Source organism: Homalodisca vitripennis, chromosome 4 (assembly GCF_021130785.1).
Source record: "Homalodisca vitripennis isolate AUS2020 chromosome 4, UT_GWSS_2.1, whole genome shotgun sequence".
Classification (NCBI taxonomy): Eukaryota; Metazoa; Arthropoda; class Insecta; order Hemiptera; family Cicadellidae; genus Homalodisca; species Homalodisca vitripennis.
Window position 1 is genome coordinate 162509402 of NC_060210.1, and position 22812 is coordinate 162532213.

The 22812-nt window shown below is 31.8% G+C and overlaps 1 protein-coding gene across 2 annotated transcripts in view; it reads right to left on the reverse strand.

The window, feature by feature from the left end:
* The window catches only part of LOC124360495 (serine/threonine-protein kinase ATR-like), a 67238-nt gene that overhangs the window by 32187 nt on the left and 12239 nt on the right, over nucleotides 1-22812 (reverse strand). For both annotated transcript variants that reach the window (XM_046814172.1, XM_046814173.1), the window contains exons 5-14: nucleotides 20415-20558; nucleotides 18408-18658; nucleotides 18105-18320; nucleotides 16704-16875; nucleotides 15229-15355; nucleotides 13984-14108; nucleotides 9674-9819; nucleotides 7568-7728; nucleotides 3110-3415; nucleotides 18-157 (exon numbers count right to left, since the gene is read on the reverse strand). In XM_046814172.1, the coding sequence (XP_046670128.1) occupies nucleotides 18-157; nucleotides 3110-3415; nucleotides 7568-7728; nucleotides 9674-9819; nucleotides 13984-14108; nucleotides 15229-15355; nucleotides 16704-16875; nucleotides 18105-18320; nucleotides 18408-18658; nucleotides 20415-20558 (1788 nt within the window). The remainder of the gene's footprint in view (nucleotides 1-17; nucleotides 158-3109; nucleotides 3416-7567; nucleotides 7729-9673; nucleotides 9820-13983; nucleotides 14109-15228; nucleotides 15356-16703; nucleotides 16876-18104; nucleotides 18321-18407; nucleotides 18659-20414; nucleotides 20559-22812) is intronic.

The following is a 22812-nucleotide window of genomic DNA, read 5'->3' on the forward strand; positions in this document are numbered from 1 at the left end:
TAATAAATTATACTTACACCTAAGGATGGTAAATAACTCTGTAGAGTATTTGGATTTTCTGTTATATACTCCTCAAGGAATAGCAGAGCACGAGTGTATTCTCTGCACTTGAACGACCCCTCAGAAATTTCCAGTTTTGAAAATTTCTTCAAAAACTCTGAAAAAAGACATAGTATAGTGTAATTTACCACAAAAAAATCATAATAACACAAATTAGGCAGATGACAGTGACTCATCTGACAGATTGACTAGAGTTTGCAACAACAAAGTGTAGTGGAAGAGCTCTTCTCTTATACAGTCTTTCTTCCTTTATTAATATTTTACAGTTGTTTGACATGGAAGGATTATTTTAAATTCACACTAATTTATAATTAAAAGTCCAAGATATTAAAAATAATAAATAGTGAAAGAGCAAATTTCTATACATTCCACATTTTATAATATATACTAGGTAAAAAAATTAAATATAACAAATCATGATTGGAAATGTTTTCCCTTTATTTCAAAAAATTAGTTCTTAAGTAAGCCTTTAAGGGAAAAGAGGAATTACAAAATATTATCTATTAATTAGATTAGGTGGCTTTCAGTACTCTGTCATCAACTGATAAGCTAACTGCTATCTTCTTAATTGGCGGTTTTGTCTGATTTGAGTTTTCCTGTAAAACAGTTATTGAAGGTGATGGCTGTTTGAAGGTAATGGTTTCCTAAACAACACATAATACTTTTTAACCCCTTGCTCCCATACACGCTTACTTACATTCTGAGTTTTTGAAATAAGAGGAATATTTTCAATTACTTAGAGTTTTTCTATATAGCATATGTCATAAGATCTGGGTTTTTCAGAAATGTACACTTTCAATATTTATTATGTTTGACCCCTTTGAACAGTTAATAATACAACAGCCACGTCGCTGTGTAACAAGCCACCAAAAGTAATGACGTTACTGTTGCGTTTATATATATATATATATATATATAACTTATATATATATATCTTAAAGTAATGTGAATGTATATGTTGTGATCTGATTACTTTGCCATCCGTCAGTGATATATATATAAAACTTATATATATATCTTAAAGTAATGTGAATGTATATGTTGTGATCTGATTACTTTGCCATCCCTCAGTGACTTTTGGTAGCAAATTCTCAGATCTAATTACATCTGCTAGGTTTCAAAAACATGTTTTATGAGTAATGCATAGTGCTACTGGGCAGAGCCAAATGCTAAATGAGGTATCACATCTTCACCGTGATCACTGTCAGTTCAGTGTTGTTTCTTGAATTATGTTTATATATATATATATATATGACAGATACGGCCAAATACAAAATAATTGAATCAGAAAAAGTAAGCGCTCTGTGGTGTAATGGTAGCACATTCACCCGGCAAGTGAGAGATCCGGGTTCGACTCCCGGCGGAGCAATTACTTTTTGCGATTCAATGTTTATTGAAATTAAATAAGGCTATTGCCATTTATACAATTTAATGTGTATATATATATATATACGGTATATATATATATATACGTTATATATATATATACGGTATATAAATTATAAACCTAAAATATGTGAATATGTATTTTTATGTTCACAATAAAATTATGTACAATGTTTGTATGGAAGGCTTGTTTTAAATTTTCCTATGTTTTACAAAAATAATGTATTTATCAAGTTTTTTTTTTAGAAAAAAGTTGTTAAATTACATTTGTTTACAGAAAGTAATCATTTCTAAACCAATACCGGATAAAATATACTATTTAATGTTAAATTTCTGAAAATACACGAAATATATTTTAAATAAATTATATATGTAGAAAACTATTGTAAATAAAAATAGAGGCAAACAACTTTAAAATTGCTGTAGATGGAGCTTATATTGGTCACTGTTAAATTACATTAAAAACATAAAACCAATATTTAACACATTTTAAAGGCCTCACAAAACAATAAAATGTATTAAATATTGGTTTTATGTTTTTAATGTAATTTAACTTTAAAATTGTCTATATATACTGAACTTTAAACTATTTGTACTAAAACTATACTTTTGTCACTTTCACCTCTTTGCTTTTTGCTGTTTCATATGACACTTTTTAGTAACTTATTAACACATTTTAGCTTTGCTTGAAATTTCATTTTCATTACAAGCTAAACAGTAAATGGATTTTTGGCTAAGATTACTGATGAAAACTGGGGTGGATGGAGCAAGGACCTCATGCAATAATTAATAAGTATCTATTAATTTTCTTGTTTGCCAGTTTGGTATAGATATTTCATCGATTTTAACGACTTTATTATGACTGACAGTATTGAAATTTGGAACATAGTTCAGAACTGATTAACACTGCAAGAATAATATTATATAATTTACTGATTTACATAGTAAACACATTCTAGGGTAGTGTTCTTATAACAGGGAAAATATATTCTTACACTTGAAAAAATTCAATGCAGTTTCATTTTGGTCACGTGTGAAATTTGTTTGTGTCTGCTTGTATATAGAAGATGTACAATAAATTTATTCATTGTAAAATCTAGAGTTGAGCCCTTAAAACGTATCCATATTTTTCAAATTAGCTACCACGAGATTTATTCTGTGAATGTTTTATGCAGTCACTTCCACCAGTTGAAAACCAATTTGTGTGTGTTCATCAGTAAACATACCTTTTGAATGATAACGTGAAGGGTTCAAGTTTGGTTTGAAAAGTCACCTTCTTTTATTACTTCTATATTTAAATCTCAAATGATAAATATTGGTCCATTGGAAGTCACACTCTGACCCAGGATATTAGCTTTTGTGGAGTGAACGCAAAGCTTCCAACGTTGACGTCAAGGGTTCCAATGGCCGTCATGGGCTTTTAGTGGCACTAATTATTTCCCACCTTTTCTGTGATTCTAACTGAATGTGCTGTGTACAGATATGCCCTCTTTATGTCTGGTTAGTTCTAAAAAGGTATACGGTCTGTGAATCACAAAAAGGCTAAACGTTTATATTTTTAAAATACCAAAATGCACTTAATGCGTACATTACAATGATGTCTAAATTACTATTTATCCAATTTCTTTTAACTAAAAAATTGATAATATTGCATGTAGGTTACCATGGAGTGTATCATACTGCAGTGATAGTGCAGACTTTTCATTAGGCTTGATTTTCTGCTTGGTCTCCCGGAGCCAACGATACAGGAAGTCAAAGAGCTGATAGATGGTCTTGGCACAGAGTGTGTGTGTCAGAGACTTCTCCTGACTGACTGGGAGGTCCTGTACAGAGCTGCCAGTTGTAAGTATACTACCTAATGGAGTATCCCCTTCCGTGGCAGGCTGGTCATCACTCCACGTCAATACTGTACTCATCTCTTCGGCAATGCGTACACTCTGGCTTTTGGTTGCTCCGAGTATTGCATACACTGCATAACAAAAATATAATTGTGGTTGATTGTGCCATAGTGTACCTGAGTATTAACAGTTAGTTGTATTATAGGTAATTGAACATACTTACAATAAAATACTTGTAAAATAAAATACTCATATTTACAAGAATTTTAATAAGACAAACTAAAATACAGGAACATTAATATATAACATTAAATTGATAGGGATCCAGCAAGGCTACATATACAGTGGAGTTTGAACCTTAAGTGATGGGTAATTATCCAAAAAGTGTTAACCCTTTTAGTACGATTTTGGACGTTTGCTATCGTTACATCTTACAAAACAATATAACACTATGTTTTCATAACATAATAAGTGTCCAAAATCCTACTATCCTTTCAAAACATCCACCGTCAATAAAAAATTTTAAACATAAAGCCCTTTTAGAACTTCAAATATTTCTGTAATTTTCCTGTACATTTTTAAAGCGAATGATTTTTTTAATATATATACACATACACATACACACACACACACACACATATATATATATATATATATATATATATATATATATATATATATTTTTACACTTTTTTACCCTAATCACAATAAATTGTTTACAAAAAACATAATTTAATTTGATTGATTATAGCTTTTTTCATATTTTACTTAGCTTTTTTGTTTGTTTTTTTTTAATTTTTTAGTCAGCATTAGTTTACTACGAGAACAAAAAATAACTTTACTGTTGGCAACAAGATTTTCAGTTTTTTACTTAATTTTCTGTAAGGATACAAAATTTGATATATTATTTGTTGGAAAATAAAGTAAAGCAACACAATTACACAACTTATTCACCTGTCTGACAATATAACTGGAATAATGTAATGCTACAGGTATTATGCAACGTAAAAAAAAATCTAGATGACTTATACTCTATGACTACACATATTTGTAGAAAGGTCATAGGACATATTATGTTAGCAAAGAATCATGATTGTAAGATGTTTCATAAACATTAAAACAAAAGCGACCTACATATAGCTCACATCATCTTGGACAATGAACTTTATGGGCTATAAATAGCCTACCTGTCCTAGAAATGTTAAGTTACAGAATGGATGTGCAGACACTTCCACCTTAATTCACACTGCTATGTACTTTGATCACTTAAGGAAAAATTATTTTAACTCTATCATATATTTATACAACAAAAGCATTAATAATAGAATATAGTTAAATATTTATTATATTGCACAGTGTTTTAACACACCCTTAAATTGCCAGCTGACTTTTTTATATTTGCGGGTTTTTGTGCAGAAAAAACAGTTTTTCTACATAGCATATCAGTTTTCAATGGAAACTCAACCAAATTAATGAACAGCACATTAAAAAATGAAAAGACTATAAAAAAAAATCAAGAACCAATAAATTTAAAAAGTGAGTGTATTTGGAAATCCGTGAGTTATGGACCATTTTATAAGAAAATAATAATGGCATTTCAAAAAAGATTTTCACATGAACATAACCTTTCCGAATAACATTTTCCACAGTGAATAAGTAATTTAATTAAAAATCCAAAAGACAATAAATATGTTAGACGAAAATAAAATAAAATGTACAAAACTAAAAGTAAAATGTATTATAAAATTTACAACAGTCAAAAACAACTAGTTAAAAAATTTAAAGGCCATAAAAAATATTTGAAATACTAACAAATTTAAAAATCTGATATTGCCAAACATGCATTAAGAATCAAATCACAGCTTTAAAAACTTCAAAATATTTAAACCATTCTATAAACAAGAAGAACTTGACATAACTGAAATGTTATATATTAAAAAACATGAAGATAAAATATTGAACAATGATTTTGGACCAATACAAAATGCACCAATCCTTTAAACAATATACCTACATTCTGTTTTACTTAACATTTTATACATACATACATGTATATATGTATTTATTATAATTGATTACATCTCATTAGTACAATATTTTAGTAGATTTTATTTTATTATTTGAAAAAAACTCATAATTGTTTTCAAATTGTAAAAATATTTATAATGTTTAAAATCTTTTGAATCACAACTGACAATGGCATCCCGTTTAAAGGCCTTGCGCAATAGATTTAAAATTATTGTAAAATTGTTTGATTCTTTAACTGCAATATATTTTACAATAAAAAGAGCTTCTCCTCCAAGATATATTTATATTTTTTATATAATTATATATTAAACTTTTTCTGATTAATTTCATATTAATATACTAATTACAAAAATATATTTGAATAAAGGATTTTTTCAGTTTTATTTATATATATTTATTATTAACATAAAATGTCATTAAATTTGCACCAAAATGATATAGAAATCTGAAACTATTGTAATAACTTATAAAAAAGAAACCTTGTTAAGAATGTGAATTATAAATAAATTCACTTCTTTGTGACAATTAATAGTTTAAAATATCCATAAGTATCCTATACCTTTGATTTGCCTATCCTATTATAGTGTTAAAAGCCTATATGTGGTGAAAATATTATATTGTACAAAATTAATGCTGTAGTTATTTAAGGGGGCTGGCCCAGTAAAATTTTTGCAATTTTTTTTTATATTTTGTAATTTTTTCTTGTTTATTTACAATTAATTTGATGTAAATATCATGGGCATACGATTTTTTTTTGGCTGAGTTACAGGTAAAAGTGTAAACGTATGTCAGACAAGACTTTGTTTTGATTCTATTTTCCAGTCATTCATATATAGGCACATTTATAGTACTCCCTTACTAATACTTCGAGATTTGTTCCTCTATGGTTTTATTGAATGAGAGAAAACTCTATGTTCAAACTGCTGGAGATAAAACCAATATTTGTAGACCTAACAATGCCAAACCTCCTCCAAAGATGTCTTATGGGAAAAACACAGAATTCCAACGAAAGTTTCAACAGTATTTTGTGGACACTGTGTCCTAAAAAAGGATTTGCAGGAAGGGATATTGTGGAAATAGCTGCTCATGAAACTTCCCTGATATTTAATGAAGTGAATAATGCAAAGTCAAAAGTGCTAGACCACTTGAAAATCAAACCCGGAAAACACTTCAACAGCTGCATGGAGACTTTTGACGTTCGACGACGAGTGCGCGACGCAAATAAAAGAACTATGTTGGCAAGTCTGGAAGAAAGGAGAGCAAGGAGAAGGCTTAGAATAGAAAAGGAAAGTCAAGACAAGGAAAAGGAAGGTGTTTCTTATGCTGCTGGAGGATTTTAGAGTACCATTTTAGTAAATTTATCAATAAAATATGTTTGTTTGCGATTTCCCGAAACATTGTTTTTTTCCTATTATTTTACATCATAACTCCAAAAGTATTGGAGCAATCTTCACCAAATTTTCACCAGATCTTCATTTTAGCTGTGTAAATGGCTTGAACTAAAATTAAAATGGTGAGTAAAGTATTTCTTATATTCCAAGCCTATTACCTTCTAAAAACTCAATTTTTTTGGTAAAACTACTTTAAAATTCAGTAATTTGTTTTATTTGTACATTTTTGATATATTTTTAGTTCAGGCCAAGAAACTATTGCCTAGGAACAAGATACATTTTATTTTGTGAAATTATCTCATAAGGTAGATTATTTATCATGTTAAAACCATTAGACTAAAGATCTTTTTTGCAAAAAAAAAAACAAAAATTAAAAAAAATAATAAATTTTATATTTACAATTTTGTTTTTTCTTAAGTGTGTATAAAAAGTCTATTTTGACTTAACCTGAAAGTTTCAAACAAATTGGGCAATATTTGACTGAGTACAAAATTGTTTTCCAAAACCATGCAAAAGTGATTGCGATACTGGGCCAGCCCCCTTAATTATATTATATATCTATTTAGAATAAAACTCAGAACAAAATATAAATACTTTTGATAAAAAATTACTTTTGGAATTGGAATCAAACATTTTTTCCATCGTTTATGCATTTAAAAAAATGGGGATAACCTTTTTTTAAATTTTTAGAATCCTGCTATTTTCATATTTCTTAGTAACAAATAACATAGGAATTGTAATGATGTTTAGAATAAAGAATGAAGATCATAATTTTTTTACTGGAATCTAGTTTTTTTTTACTGCTCCATCATTAATTAAAATGTAAGAGAGCCTCATAATGAGTATAAATTTATAACTACTAACAGACAATATATGGCAGAAAGAATAGAAGAGTCTGAAGGTCATTTTTCAGTCCCAGTTGACAAACTGAGAACACTTTTCTCACAAATTCGTCTGTAACTGCTGGAATAAGGCGAGAAACCCAGTGCACAGCCCACATCTTGAATCCTGTCCCATGAGTAGATCTGAGCAAAATAAACAACACATTATTTAATAAGCATTGCAAATCTCTAAGATACTGCAAACAAAACAGCCTGAGTAACCTTTACATGTTCTATTGTTGACAAATTATTTAATTATTTAAGGCGAGAAACCCAATGCACAGCCCACATCTAGAATCCTGTCCCGTGAGTAGATCTGAGCAAAATAAACAAAACATTATTTAATAAGCATTGCAAATCTCTAAGATACTGCAAACAAAACAGCCTGAGTAACCTTTACATGTTCTAATGTTGACAAATTATTTAATGTTGTTTGATTTAATGTCATACACAGGAGTATTTAAAGTATTTTAAGGTTTGGATTTTCAGGTAAGTTCTGAAAATGTTATCAGGTTTCAGAAGGTTATTGAACAAGAAAGGGTAAGACTATGTATGTTCTCTGATATTTCTAATAGCTTACTCAGAGTAGGTGATGTAATGCATAATTAATTCATACATTTGTTTTAATAATAACAAATAGTGGTCATAAATTTTAGTTTACATTAATTGTTTTACTTGTCCCATTTCAGAAAATAAATATTTCCCTCATATAATAAATTTAGTAAATATGTGATTATAATAGAAATCATACATGTGAATTTTAGACATATATCTAAAATGCTCAACCCAACATATGATGGTTTATCCATTTTTACAACGGTTTTATCCATGCATACTGATACTAGACTATCGTTAATGATGATAGTAGTTTTTTCTAATTTCCCTTATCTGTTACTAATTTGATATCTATATGTTTTCTTAGATGTTGAAGAGTTTTGCCAAAAATTGCATTATTCATAAGCTTAAAGAAATCTTTCGGAAATTATGTTTTTTTACGCAGCTCTCCTTGCAGTAAATATATGTCCAGCACATTATATCACCACTTTTGTTATAGTAATTAATAATATAGACTGTAAACTGTTACTATTCAATGTCATCATTAGTCTATTTCTTTTCACTATGCATCTAAAAAATATTAAAGTTATGTTTAAGCTAATGAACTAATATCCAACTAACTAACTAACTCCAACTAACTTATCTGTTACTAATTTGATATCTATATGTTTTCTTAGATCTTGAAGAGTTTTGCCAAAAATTGCATTACTCATAAGCTCAAAGAAATCTTTCTGAAATTATGTTTTTTACGCAGCTCTCCTTGCAGTAAATATATGTCCAGCACATTATATCACCACTTTTGTTATAGTAATTAATAATCTAAACTGTAAACTGTTACTATTCAATGTCATCATTTAGTCTATTTCATTTCACTATGCATCTAAAAAATATTAATTAAAGGTACGTTTAAGCTAATGAACCAATATCCATGAAGGGTATCATTATAAGATTAAAAATCATCGTTTTTTGAATATATGAGAACTTCAACTCCCAACCCTAAAAGAGAGATTGTGGGTAAGTCAAAAGTTTTAAATGTAAACCCCTATTGAGTGTTATCTCATTTTTACATCTTGTAAAAGAAGTATAATGCCCAAACCATCTGAACCCAGTACACAATGGCAGCCTGTCAAAGTTTTAATGAAAAAATACTCTAAAAATTAACACTTCTGTTAAAAAAACACTCAAATTGATTATTTAGCAATGTTAAAATATAAATAAGTCAATAAAATTAAAAATTGTATCTTAACATTTTGTGAAATAAAAAAAAATCTTATAATCTAAAGAGCAAGATGACACAGCAATGACAATTTTATTAGATTATAGAAAAACTTTCTATGTTATGAAATGTTGCTACGCAAGTTGGGAAATATGGGTATCAAACTAAAATGAATTAATGTGGTTTGAGACCTATCTTATAAATCATACCCAATCTGTTTAAATAAAATCAACTTTAAACCATTTTTAGTTAGTTTAGGGAACTAAAATCATTTATACTACTGATGAACACCAATAATGCTTATAATTAATAACTAACCCAAATATAGGATGAGGGATGTTAGTGTCCTTGACTTGCATTGGCTTATAGCGAGAGTCTCGGAATGGAGAAATAATCTCTTTAGTGGAGTCTGACAACTGCTTCCAGATATCACTCTTGGTAACATTGTAGAGTTTCAGCAGTTCCTGGCAATGTCACATACCAAACAGTTAATACTAACAATGAGAAATTCTTGACACAACATACTAATATCATACAAATATATATCAAAGTAGTTTTGTTGATATACGAGGTGTGTTCAAAAAGTATCGCAAATTTTGAATTTTTGCGGGATACGTATATTCGAATTTTGATATTTTTTGTGGCGTTATGTTGGTACATATGTCTCTCACTTATGTTGACAATTTCGGCCATTTTGAATGTTCAGTTAATTGTTGACAGCTGCTTTGCTTGCACGTGTTTTGGTTCGTCTTCGATTTTTACCTATTCAAAAAAATGGAACAAAGAACCTGTATCAAATTTTGTGTGAAAAACTAAATTAAGTGCGCGGATGCATTCCGAATGTTGACTGTGGCATACGGAGAAGCTACTTTGGACAAAAGCAACGTTTATCGGTGGTACAAAATGTTTTCAGAAGGCCGAGAAGATGTGAACGACGAAGAGCATGCCGGACGCCCGAGCACTTCAACAACAGGCAAAAAAATTGATGAAGTGAAGAAAATGGTATTAGCAAATCGTCGAATCACCGTTAGAGAAATTGCCGAGGACCTAGGCATATCGATTGGCTCGTGCCATTCGATTTTAATCGATAATTTGGGCATGAGACGGGTCGCCACAAAATTCGTACCAAAATTGCTCAATTTCGATCAAAAACAGCATCGCATGAACATTGCTAATGAGATGTTGGAATCCGTCCGCGACGACCCGAATTTGCTCCAGAAGGTCATAACTGGTGACGAATCGTGGGTTTATGGTTATGACGTGGAAACCAAAGCTCAATCATCTCAATGGAAGCTGCCGCACGAACCAAGACCGAAAAAAGCACGCCAAGTTCGGTCGAATGTGAAAGTTTTGCTTACAGTTTTCTTCGATTGCAGGGGCGTAGTGCATCATGAGTTCTTGCCACAAGATAGAACGGTGAATAAGGAATATTACCTGCAAGTTATGCGCAATTTGCGCGAAGCAATCCTCCAGAAACGCCCGAATTTGTGGAAAAACAAAAATTGGCTTTTGCACCACGATAACGCCCCTGCTCACACATCGCTGCTTGTACGCAACTTCTTGGCCAAAAACAACACACTAATGATACCGCATCCACAGAATTCCCCAGATCTGGCCCCCTGTGATTTTTTTCTTGTTCCCGAAACTGAAGAGGCCCATGAAAGGACGACGCTATGGCACGATTGACGAGATAGAGACGGCATCGAAGGAGGAGCTGAACAAGATACAAAAAAATGATTTTTTGAAGTGCTTCAAAGATTGGAAAAAACGTTGGCACAAGTGTATAATATCCCAGGGGGATTACTTTGAAGGGGACAAAATAGATATTCACGAATAAATAAATAATTTTTGAAAATACAAAAAATTCGAGATAGTTTTTTAACACACCTTGTAGGACAATTCAACTTCTATTTCATTTTCAATTAATATTCCAACACTATCTAAGAAGTAAAATATAATTGACACAAATCAAAATTACATTAGAGGTTGCCCTTCCTGGTGATGCTGCAGCCTTACCTATCTTCCTTCTGTTGGTGAGCAGCTCAAGAACTTCAGAGACGTACCAACAAGGAATATTCAATTAATGCCCAACAAAGGCATATTGGGCTTGGTGTTGAGAAAATGCTGCAATATCCTATTTGTAAATGCTATGAAGCTGTGATAACTGTTGAAGTTCAAAGGAAGACACTTCTTTTACTCCATTATCAAAGCGTCAATCAGATCTATGACCCAGCATTACATCAAAGGATAGGAAAAGAGTTGCCGCACTTGTTGATAGTCAGGGAAAAGGATTTCATTCATATGTGAAGGAGTTGGAGCTGTAAGGTGGTTCACTTAGTTTTTTAGTGGAAGGACTTCTACTAGATGATTGCCTACCACATAGTTCCAATGTTGAATGATTGAACTAAGAAGAAATCAGTTCATTCCATACGGTTTTGCACAACTTTATCCAAGTTTATATTCATAAATAAAGTAAAGATTTATAGCAATTTGGTACAATAGTAAAGAAAGTTCAAACAATGCTATTACCACAGTTCAACTGGATTCCAGATGGGCAATGAAAAGACATGTAAACCAAAGTTAACGTCTAGAAATTTAAACTGATATCGAGGAAGAAGAAGCAAGTGACTTTTGCACTATTTTCAGCACTGATTACTTGGTATCTCAACTAGTAGAAGTCAATATAGAATTCTACCACCGTGCCATAACCCCTCAGTCAGTCTATTAAGACATCAAGGAACTATTTAACAACTGCTAATTTCAGCTCCAGTTGAAATAAAAAAGGCACCGGTTCTGTAATCAAATACAGATGACTTCCTCCTCCATTTCATTCCACAGACTGTCATTAACCCTTTAAGTGGCAGTAGTCTGGCACTTTGAAAAATTAGCCAATTTCTTTATAGGATGGTTCTAATGTTGCCAAATATGACTTAAAAAATAATTTCAAAACAATTTTAATTGTTTTTGTGTTTTTTTTTTGGGTGGGAAATTAATATCCCAGTGAAACATAAGCAACCTGCATTTATCCATGTATGGTGTATGATTTACTGGGATATATATTTCCCACTTTTTGGATATTAGAGGAATTGAATGAAATAATTTAGTCATATGCATAATATTTTAATAATAACGGCAAATATTAATTATAATATTATTACAAACATTATTACTAAAGATAAAAAACACTTTGAAACACAATAACGTATTGTGGGGCTCGTTTTGTAGCCTGTTTCATCTAGTTTTGGTGGAATGGAGTGAAACAATCCTTGCAGAGAGCAACGTTACAAGTCGGGCAGACCATATTGCTCCTCTTCTCCTTGGCCTTTGTAGAACAATGTGCACACCTCCTATGCTTCTCAATTTTTTGGGGTAGATGTGCACCTACATTTGAGTGCCGAACAGCATTTTGAACAGTCGCTCGTCCTTTTGTACTATTCCTTTTTCTCCCCCATCCTCTTCCTGGAGAAAATCCTTTCCGAATTCTTGAAGAAAAACTTCCAATGAGGCCATTTACAAGAGCAGATCTAAAGTTTAGGTGTGTGATTGTTTTGTTCTTTTTTGTTTTATAATCATGTGAGTACATGATATAGCTATTGACTACAGCTGAATCAATAAAATAATAAAGAAGCTTCATCCACCACTTTCTTGATTTCTGAACTATTGAGTAGTTTGACATATGCTGGTCAAAGCAATCAACGCCTCCCATGTACTGTAACAAAAATGCTAGGCATAAAATGATATAGGCCTCAACCTCGTAAAACATTTCTGTCTAAGTATGCAGGCTTACAGTGACAGCTAAATATTAACTTTGCCAAATGTGCTTGGACTAAAGTGGTAATGCCCTTTTGAAAACTATAATTTGCTGAATAGATTGATATATAATACTGTGTTATCTAACCCTTCCAATTGTGTAAGAAAATATTACAAACTCCAGCCAAAAACATAACCTGCAAATCTAGCCTAGTGTCTTGCAACACAATAGTTTTCACTCCAATCATAATACATGAGAAAATGTATACATTATATCATTAAAATAATCCTAATTGATCATAGATATGTTTACTAACCTTCAAAATCGGCAATGTTACATCAGTCATCTATTATCTTGATATAAAAAACAAAGATCCAAGAAGAATCTGTAAGTTAGTTGTCCCAGAGTGCCAGTGGGATAATAATTTCCCACTTTTGAGTAAACAGCTGACTGGCTTTACTATTTTTTTGTCAGCTGAAAAAAAACCTACTTCTCCATAGAGATATGTTTAGTCATTGAAGGATTCTAAAGTGGGAAATTATTATCCCAGTGATTTTTTGAGCTGTAACAAATAAACCAAAGCAAAACATGGTGGGAAATAATTCACCCACTACCACTTAAAGGGTTAAATGAGATAAATATTAAACTGAAAGAGTAAACTGTCCACAGGTTTTAAAAGATAAAATGAAAAATAATTTAAGGATTGAACCGTGTTCTATATTTATATACAAGTTTTTATGTTTTAGCATATGACATCAGATTAGCAAAAATATAAAGTAAAAGCTTAAAGGCTCTACAAAATTAAAGCACAAAAAACTTAAGTTTAATTTCATGAAATATTACCAGATTGTGACATTAGATCAATAAGAAGAATTACCTGTATACCAAAAGCATAACTGTCCATAGTAGTTGTTGCTGCTTGGAAAGCTCGAACAAACTCCTTCAGTGCTCGGATAACAAAAGCTTCGCTGTTGATAACAAATGATATCTCTTTTTCTTCAACTAGAAAATAAATATTTCTGAACTCAGTCCCAAATTATATATATATATATATATATATATATATATATATATATATATATATATATATATATATATATACAGAGTGTAAAAAAGTCCTGCATGGGCTTGATAATTCCCAAACGATTACAAGTATAGCAATGAGACTTGGTACATTATTACAACTGCACCAACCACAAATTTATGTACACCATGAGTTATGATTACATTAAATCTTTTTGCCAAACTCCTTGTAGACCATCCTCCACTGCCTCCACTGGATGTTAAGAGTCACTAACTACCTTAAAAACTATTTCTTCAGTCCAGTATTCATTTACTAAGTTTATCTTTCACAACTTGAGCCAAGACAAGAATATTAAACCACCTAGAACAGGATCTACATTGTAAATGTTTCAAACTTGAAACCGACCTAATTTTTTAAGAGTAAACCTTTTTAGGTCGGATTTGTGGTATTGTACTATACTAATAGAGACCTTTAATTTGATGTACTACTCAATCTATGCTCTAATTTAATATATCCTTCTGACTCCTTGTGGGCCACTCCCTGACATGATCAAAAAATGGTAGTTACTTCTGTAAAAAATTGGTTTATAGGTGCAGTAATGATGAAGTTAATGGTAAATTTTATTCCTTTACCTGAAATCCTTCGGGAATTTTCAAGCCTGTGCGGGATATTTTTACTGTATGTGTGTTTTATATATATATATATATATATATATATATATATATTTATAAAATTTTATTCTTTAACTCTCAATGTAAATTTACAAAATATTAAAAATTTAAAAGGAGAATGTATTTTTTTCATTGTAGAGGGGAAATGTGCAATTATTCCAATTGAGGATAAATACATTTGGATATTTCTGTCAGTTAGGAATTTACAACTATTTCTAATTGGTTGTTCAGTTATGTAAATAATATGAAAAAAAAACGACTGTCTTAATAAGTTCCATCTTTTGAATTTAAAAATTAATAAGCTTAATTAAATGATTGAATATACTTAACAAAATTTGTTTCTTTCTATAGGCATTACTTCTTACTATCGAAACCTTTGTTACTTTACAACTTAATATTAAATTGTAAAAAGTACATGTACACAAACCTTCCATTTTAACTCTATTAGGAAGTAGACCAGGATCAACAGCTCCGATCTCACCAAGACACTGAGCACTTGCCAGTTGTACTCCCTCATTTGGGTCTTTACATCCTGAGATGAGGGCATCCAGCAACTGTTGACAGATACATCAGATACATAAACCCTCCATTTTAACTCTATTAGGAAGTAGATAAGGATCAACAGCTTCAATCTCACCAAGACACTGAGTACTTGCCAGTTGTATTCCCTCATTTGGGTCTTTACATCCTCAGATGATGGCATCCAGCAACTGTTGACAGATACATAAACCCTCCATTTTAACTCTATTAGGAAGTAGATAAGGATCAACAGCTCCAATCTCACCAAAACACTGAGTACTTGCCAGTTGTACTCCCTCATTTGGGTCTTTACATCCTCAGATGATGGCATCCAGCAACTGTTGACAGATACATAAACCCTCAATTTTAACTCTATTAGGAAGTAGATAAGGATCAACAGCTCCAATCTCACCAAGACACTGAGTACTTGCCAGTTGTACTCCCTCATTTGGGTCTTTACATCCTGAGATGAGGGCATCCAGCAACTGTTGACAGATACATCAGGTACATAAACCTTCCATTTTAACTCTATTAGGAAGTAGAGAAGGATCAACAGCTCCATTGTCACCAAGACACTGAGCCAGTTGTACTCCTTCATTTTTACAACAACTCCAAACAAGAGGAAATGCTCTGGACTCAACTTGATCATTTTCTTACAGTATGGACTTATCGCCCTGTGATTTCCATATTTTGGGACTGCTTAAAGAAGCTTTTGGAGCATGACAATTTGAATATGGTGGAGTGGAGGAGTAGTTTACAGTTGTTTCTTAACAAAATTGTTTCTATGGTGCTACGATAAAAAACTTCATTTTCAATGGGAAAAATATATATTTCTCAAGCAGGAAACTACTACAAAAAGTAAATTGTAATTACTTCTGTTTAAAAAAAAATCCTTTCTTATTTTGATTCAATTTCATATTTAAAAATAAAATAATTATATCTTACTATATCAAAACATTGTTCTCAGTTTCATCAGTATGAATAATAACTAACCAATATCGGAAAAACTGCTTAAAAACAAGATGAGACAGGGAAATAGATGTAAAAGAAACACTTACATTGAAATGATGAAAGATATTTTGCAATTATATACTTAATTAATCATTAATTATATATTTCAATGATTGACATAAGGGTCTGTAATGGTAAAACTACAATCTGATTTAAGTTTCCATCTATCATTCTTTTTCTATTAAGTTTTACATATACATTTTAATGTTATTATTACTGACAAAATTAATGACTTTTAATTATTCCCCATTAGAATGTTAAATTTTCTTCCCTATCCAATTGTTAAGCTGTTAATACTACTATTTTTTGTATATAAATACTGATGTTCTAAGATTAATAAACTGAGCACTGTCTCAGCCTAGTGTTTGGTACCTTCAGAATAAAGGGATCCATGTTATCATGGTCTCTGATGAGGCACACCATATGTTGTCGGTGCAGTGATAACTCAGTTCTTAGCTTGTGTAGTCCCAGCAGTCGAACGTCTGCATTCTCGTGGGTGGCCATTCGCAATGTAACTGCCAGCTGGTCCTTTACTGGCAAATTCCTAACATACATAAAAATATATATTAAAAAACCGTGATCTAAATACATAATTATCCAATACTCTTCGTTATTATATAAATATTAAAAACACACATCACCCTTACAAGCAATCATCAGAAACACACAATACATCAGGACAACATGTAAACTCAAACATTGACATAATTACAATTCACATCATTCCAGATAGCTTACAGCAGGAGTGCCCAACCTTTTTTACCCAAGGGCCACATTGTAAAGCCTTTATGGCCAGGCGGGCCAACATCCCAGGGGATTTGGAACCCCAAACAAAACGTATTGCCCGGGGTTTGTTCCAGAAATCTTGTGCAAAATATGAGTTTTAAGGTTATTTGGCCCTTGTTTCCTGATTATTGTAATTTCTTATTATTTATTAGTTGTTAGGTAAAGGTTTATAATATATTATGTTTTTAGGTTCTTTTAGTAGAAATAAATATAAACCCAGACTTTTGGATTTTTGCTCTAATTCTGACGGAACAATAAAAAAGTCACCAATAAATAATTGAATACATTGATTTTAATTAATCCTACTAGGATACTAGGACATACAAATTACGTGGCGAGTGGTGACCTTGAATTGGGTAGGGGTTACGTCGCCGCACCGTGCGCTGTGCCGTGCTTTACGCGCGCTATATTCGCCAGCCGGCAGCCACCACCGTAGTCAGTGAAATCTGTCTGCAACTACTTTACTTCTTTCAACACTCATACTCCACCAAATGAATACGGCTCGTTCTACGTGAAATCGGCTGGACTGCTTGGTTCTCAAAATTTGTATTTATTTAATATTTCAAATGCTTGTAAACAAATTTGGTTGTTTTGGCAACAAGGCGGGCCACATAAAACTGAATCACGGGCCGTAGGTTGGGCAGCCCTGGCTTACAGTATAGTATAATATAGCTCTTGTAACTTGACTATGAAGTATCTTTATGATACTGCAATATATAATTTATTATTTGATTTCATTAGAACTTTGATAATATATTATAATATATAGTACTCAAACATAATTCGTCTGAATAACATAATAACATGTCATAATGAGTAAGATGGTGTTCCTTGGATTCTCCTGTACATGTTGTTTTGTTATTATGTGTCTCAGTTTTAAGTTATAATGTGAATAAAACAAAAAAGTGAACCAATTTTGGAAAAAGGGTGATTTTTTTAAAGTATAACCAAGATATTGTCTAAAATTAGATATTGATAAAAACTTACCTGAGCTTCGCTAACTCTTTTTGGACCAATGTGTAAATTTGATGAATGGGAGGTGTGTCAGGCAAGAAGTAGAGCTCAGCGAGGTATCCAGACACAGCCTCCAAGTTGTCCACAATACAGATGTGGAATACACTAGAGATCTCCACAGAATGTTGGTCTAGGAGAGGTAACAGGGAGACCACGATAGTACTTAGCAGAGGGCCCAGCGTAGAAACACTGACAACACAACAAGTATTCAGTAAATTCAGTACAACTCCTCTTCTCTACTTAGTTACTACTAAGGAAAGTATGGAAGTTACTTACTTGAGAACAAAAGCACGCCAGGCGAAGCAGACGAGTTCAGGGAAGGAGTCACCATACAGTTTGAGGGCGGAGCGTAGTGTTGCCAGTACCTTGAACCGTACAGGAGTAATGTGAACTTTCCCCATCAGTCGGATCAGTTCCGGCAGTGTGAGCAATGCATGACGTTTCCCACTCTCGCACCCAGACCGTGACACAAGGATACTGTCCATATAAGCCAGAACTCCTAGGAACCTTGGTTGAATGAACTGAGCCTGTACATACATAAACACAAATTTATTTACTGTAGCTAAGGAATTTTTATATAATTTTAAGCTTTATTCTGTAACATGATTTAAAACTTTTTCAAAATTTTCAAAATGAATTTCTTGAGGCAAACACTTTTTGGAAGCTCAATCTGGTCAATTAGAGCTCCATCAAAGATTCCAATTTATGAAAATTAAAATTTTGATAATAACTCAATAAATTGGTAATGGGCTTAAAAGAATACAGTTCAGTTTGTAAGCCTGATCTGGCAAAGTTCAAAGTATGTTGTGTCAACAGCAACCTTCTATATATTTTTGTAGCTATATGAAGAACAGAATGATTCATAGGATGATATATTTCTCAGTTAGTAAAAATTGTTCACATCCATATAGTAAGTACATCAAGGATTACTTAGGTCCAATCTTTCCTCACTTTTATCCACACTACATTAAAAATGTCAGTGTTTTGTATTTTTGTGATCAGGTTAATACAGATTTTATGTCACATGGATCATATAAAGTTTACTCTGACCCTTTCAAAATACCCACTTTCTAAAATGTCCTTACTCCATCCACTGCACTCACCTTACAAACTTTTATACTTAAAAGTATGTATTATTAGCAAATCATTCATAAATGAGTTACTATTATCTGTCAAAGTGTGTTAGTTTTCTCTTTTAATGCTGTATCACAAAGTCTAGCTTTTAAAGTTATCACAACTTTAGCTAAAGTGGCAACTAGTGAAATGAAAAATTATTTGAGCATACAGCACAACCAATATATTTTTTGTAATAACAAGAAGTCTTTAGTTATGTTTGTACTTATTTACATTTACATGCGTTATTTGAAAATGAAGTATAAAATCTGAGGAAGTGTTAAAGTCTATTCAACATGTGATGTAAGCAGTTATTCAGTAGAAATTGCTAAAAAGTAGGAAAAATATTTAGCCAAAGTGAGTCATGTGTATTTTTCAAATTTAAGTAATAAAAAATGAAAATCCAAAGAACTTTGGTGTGTTTAAAGAGAATTAAACAATTATACCTAATGCTATGTCTATTTATATAAAAAATTTTCAAGTTTGAAGTATACATAACAAGATAAAATTATGTGTGTATAATAAGATGTTAAAGCTCCAACTCTTCTTTTTCCTTCACAGTATACCCAAAGATCTGACCTAATTTATATGTGATATCTTCACAACAGCTTGGGGAATCATTTAACACTTCGATGCAGCGGGCCCCACAGGGGCCGATTGAGCTACACACATTATGGACGTTGAACCGCTACACACAATGTTTCAAAATGTTCCGCATCCGCTAATTCTTGTTATGTTTTTTGCCACAGCGAATAAGTTAAGGATATCATTTATGAAAGTCCTTCTCAACATAAGGTTCTTGAGCAAAATACACAATGTCTTAGGTGTTCAATACCTACTAAAAAGAGGTAGCATCTGTATTCGACTCACTGTCTGCTAAATAAACTGTAGTCAAGATACAATATCTTAATTCTTTGTGAATTATGATAGTTGTTATTAGTGAATACAGAGATTTGGATTGTTGCACTTGAAAGTTGTAAACTAGGCACTGACGTAAAACGAGAGTGTACAAATTTTAAAGCTTTCTTTGGAGAAAACTTTAGGGATAAACTATAGCAAATTATTATAATAATATTTCTCTTTGAATCAATGAAGTTTTAAACACTTAAAATAAAGTTTACTTACTTTGTTTTATAATTTAAACATTTTCCATTTTTTAATACTACTTACAACTTCCGAGTCTGTGTTGGGATAACCATCTGGCTTGATCACTTCAACAGGCGTATCAGATTCAATTCTTCTTAGTTCCAACAAAGCTTCTGTAACTTTTCTTTTCTCCTGATGGAAATATAATAGAAGTTCACAAGTTATTACCTAAAACAAAAATATCAATAACCATTTTTATTATTTTTTTTATTATTATGTGGGCTTTTTAAATGAAAAAATAAACACAATAAATCTAAAAAGTTGATAATTTTCTTTTACTTTCTAGTTAAATAAATATTATATCCCTCTGAAGATGTATTTTACTCAGTTGAATAAAACTTAATTTATAAACTGATTTAGTTGATTCAGTTTATTGATCCCACTAAAATAAACTAACCCCAGTATTTGTGGTACATAAAAGCCCACTATGATATAATATCTATATAGAACAGTTAGGGAAGGAATAATAAAATCTGTACAAAAATATAAAATTAGTGTTATTTAATATACTCGTATTTGAAATATGAAACTATGAACAAATTAACCCTAATAGTGTCAATGATGTATATGATATACAGATGAAAATTCAAATAAGCATGCATTAGGAGGATTAAAAATGTGTTTATCTATCAGATAACGTGATGATATTGATACAAATGGATTCAGGAGGTTCTAAACTATATATTTCTATATACTTCTTGCCTTTACATGCAATATAACTGCCTTAAAAATCAAATAAAAAATTTGCTACAACAATTTAGTTCAATATCCACACTGATCAAGCCAAAGAAAATCTAACTTTGTAATTTTCAACTGACTGATACAACCGATTTATAGAATGGAAAAAAAGTGTGTTATATATTAAAAAATGCACAAATAAATAGTTTTTTTCCAGTATTGTTCTAATTAGATTTTCAAACATTTTTCTAATTAGATTTTCAAACATTGTTCTAATTAGATATCAAACTTTCTTTACATAAATATGTTAACAATTTGAGTGCTTGTCCTGAGTTACATGGGATAGTTTATGGATTGCTGCGCATTTTTATAAATACAAATATTCTTTACTTTCAAATACATCAAGAATTGAAATGGTGTCAGATAGGACAATATACATGTTAAATAAAAATACTTAAGTTTGGTATGTTGTAATGTTTATTGTCTTCTTTCAATGAAATCGTTAAGTTTGTGAAATGGAGTTGATCAGCCAAGTAGGAAGAGCAGTCTTCCATCTTCTCTTGGTGAGACATCTCAGGTCTTCTGGCAGAAGGTTGTGCAGCTTCATGCCCATGTAGGAGGGGTTCTTTTCATATTGGAAGAGATAATGAGCTGGTAAGGTAAGTGGTAACGTGTGCCGTGATTTGTACTGTAGTCATTGAAGTGTCTATACAGTATTAGCGATTGCACATCAGTACACAAGATGAATTATTTTAGGTAGAGATTTACCATTGTCATAATCCTCAGGGTCCTGAAAGCTTCTCCTGAAGCCTACTTAGCAAAGGCTCGTATGGTCCTCTTTTGAAATATCATTACCACAGACAATGGATACGTTTTCTATACAGACATTTGGACTTTAGTTTCAGCGAGCGCCGTGTGGAGCGCTAGGTGTACCGCCACGAGTTCTCTTGTCCCACTGTTGCTAATTCAACGGCGCGGCGCGGCTCGCATCTCCCCTCCACTCACCCGCTGTGAACCAGACACACTCCTACTGATCACGTTCTACTGCTGGCGCGGCTCACTTCACTTCCCCACCTCTCACCCGCTCTGTACTGATACCCTCCCACTGACTCAAGTTCTGCTACTGCGTTGTATTTGTTAAGTTGAAAATGTCGGGTACTAGGTGTTCGTATAAAAACTGTTCTAACAGTAGGTTTAAAGTGAAAGGGTTAAAGATGTTTAGGTTTCCACGAGAAAATAGTGAAATATGGATTCAGAAAACAGGTAAGAATTAAATTGTTATAACAGGATATTAGTCATTTATAATATATGCTTACACTATATTTGTGTGAACACGTGTGATGTTCAGTTAGTTATATTTGTTAGTTGAAAATGTCGGGTACTAGGTGTTCGTACAAAAAACTGTTCTAACAGTAGGTTTAAAGTGAAAGGGTTTAAAGATGTTTAGGTTTCCACGAGAAAATAGTGATATATGGATTCAGAAAACAGGTAAGAATTAAATTGTTATAACAGGATATTAGTCATTTATAATATATGCTTACACTATATTTGTGTGAACACAGTGTGATGTTCAGAAGTTTAATTTTTCCATTAAGCGCCGGCTTTTATTCACAGATGAAATGAACACTGGAATTCCTTGACCTAACATCAAATTATAAGATTTTATATTAAAAATTAATTCATTCTAGGAAATCCAGATCTTATTGGACTGTCGCCGTTATCGATGAAGAAGAAGCTGCTATGT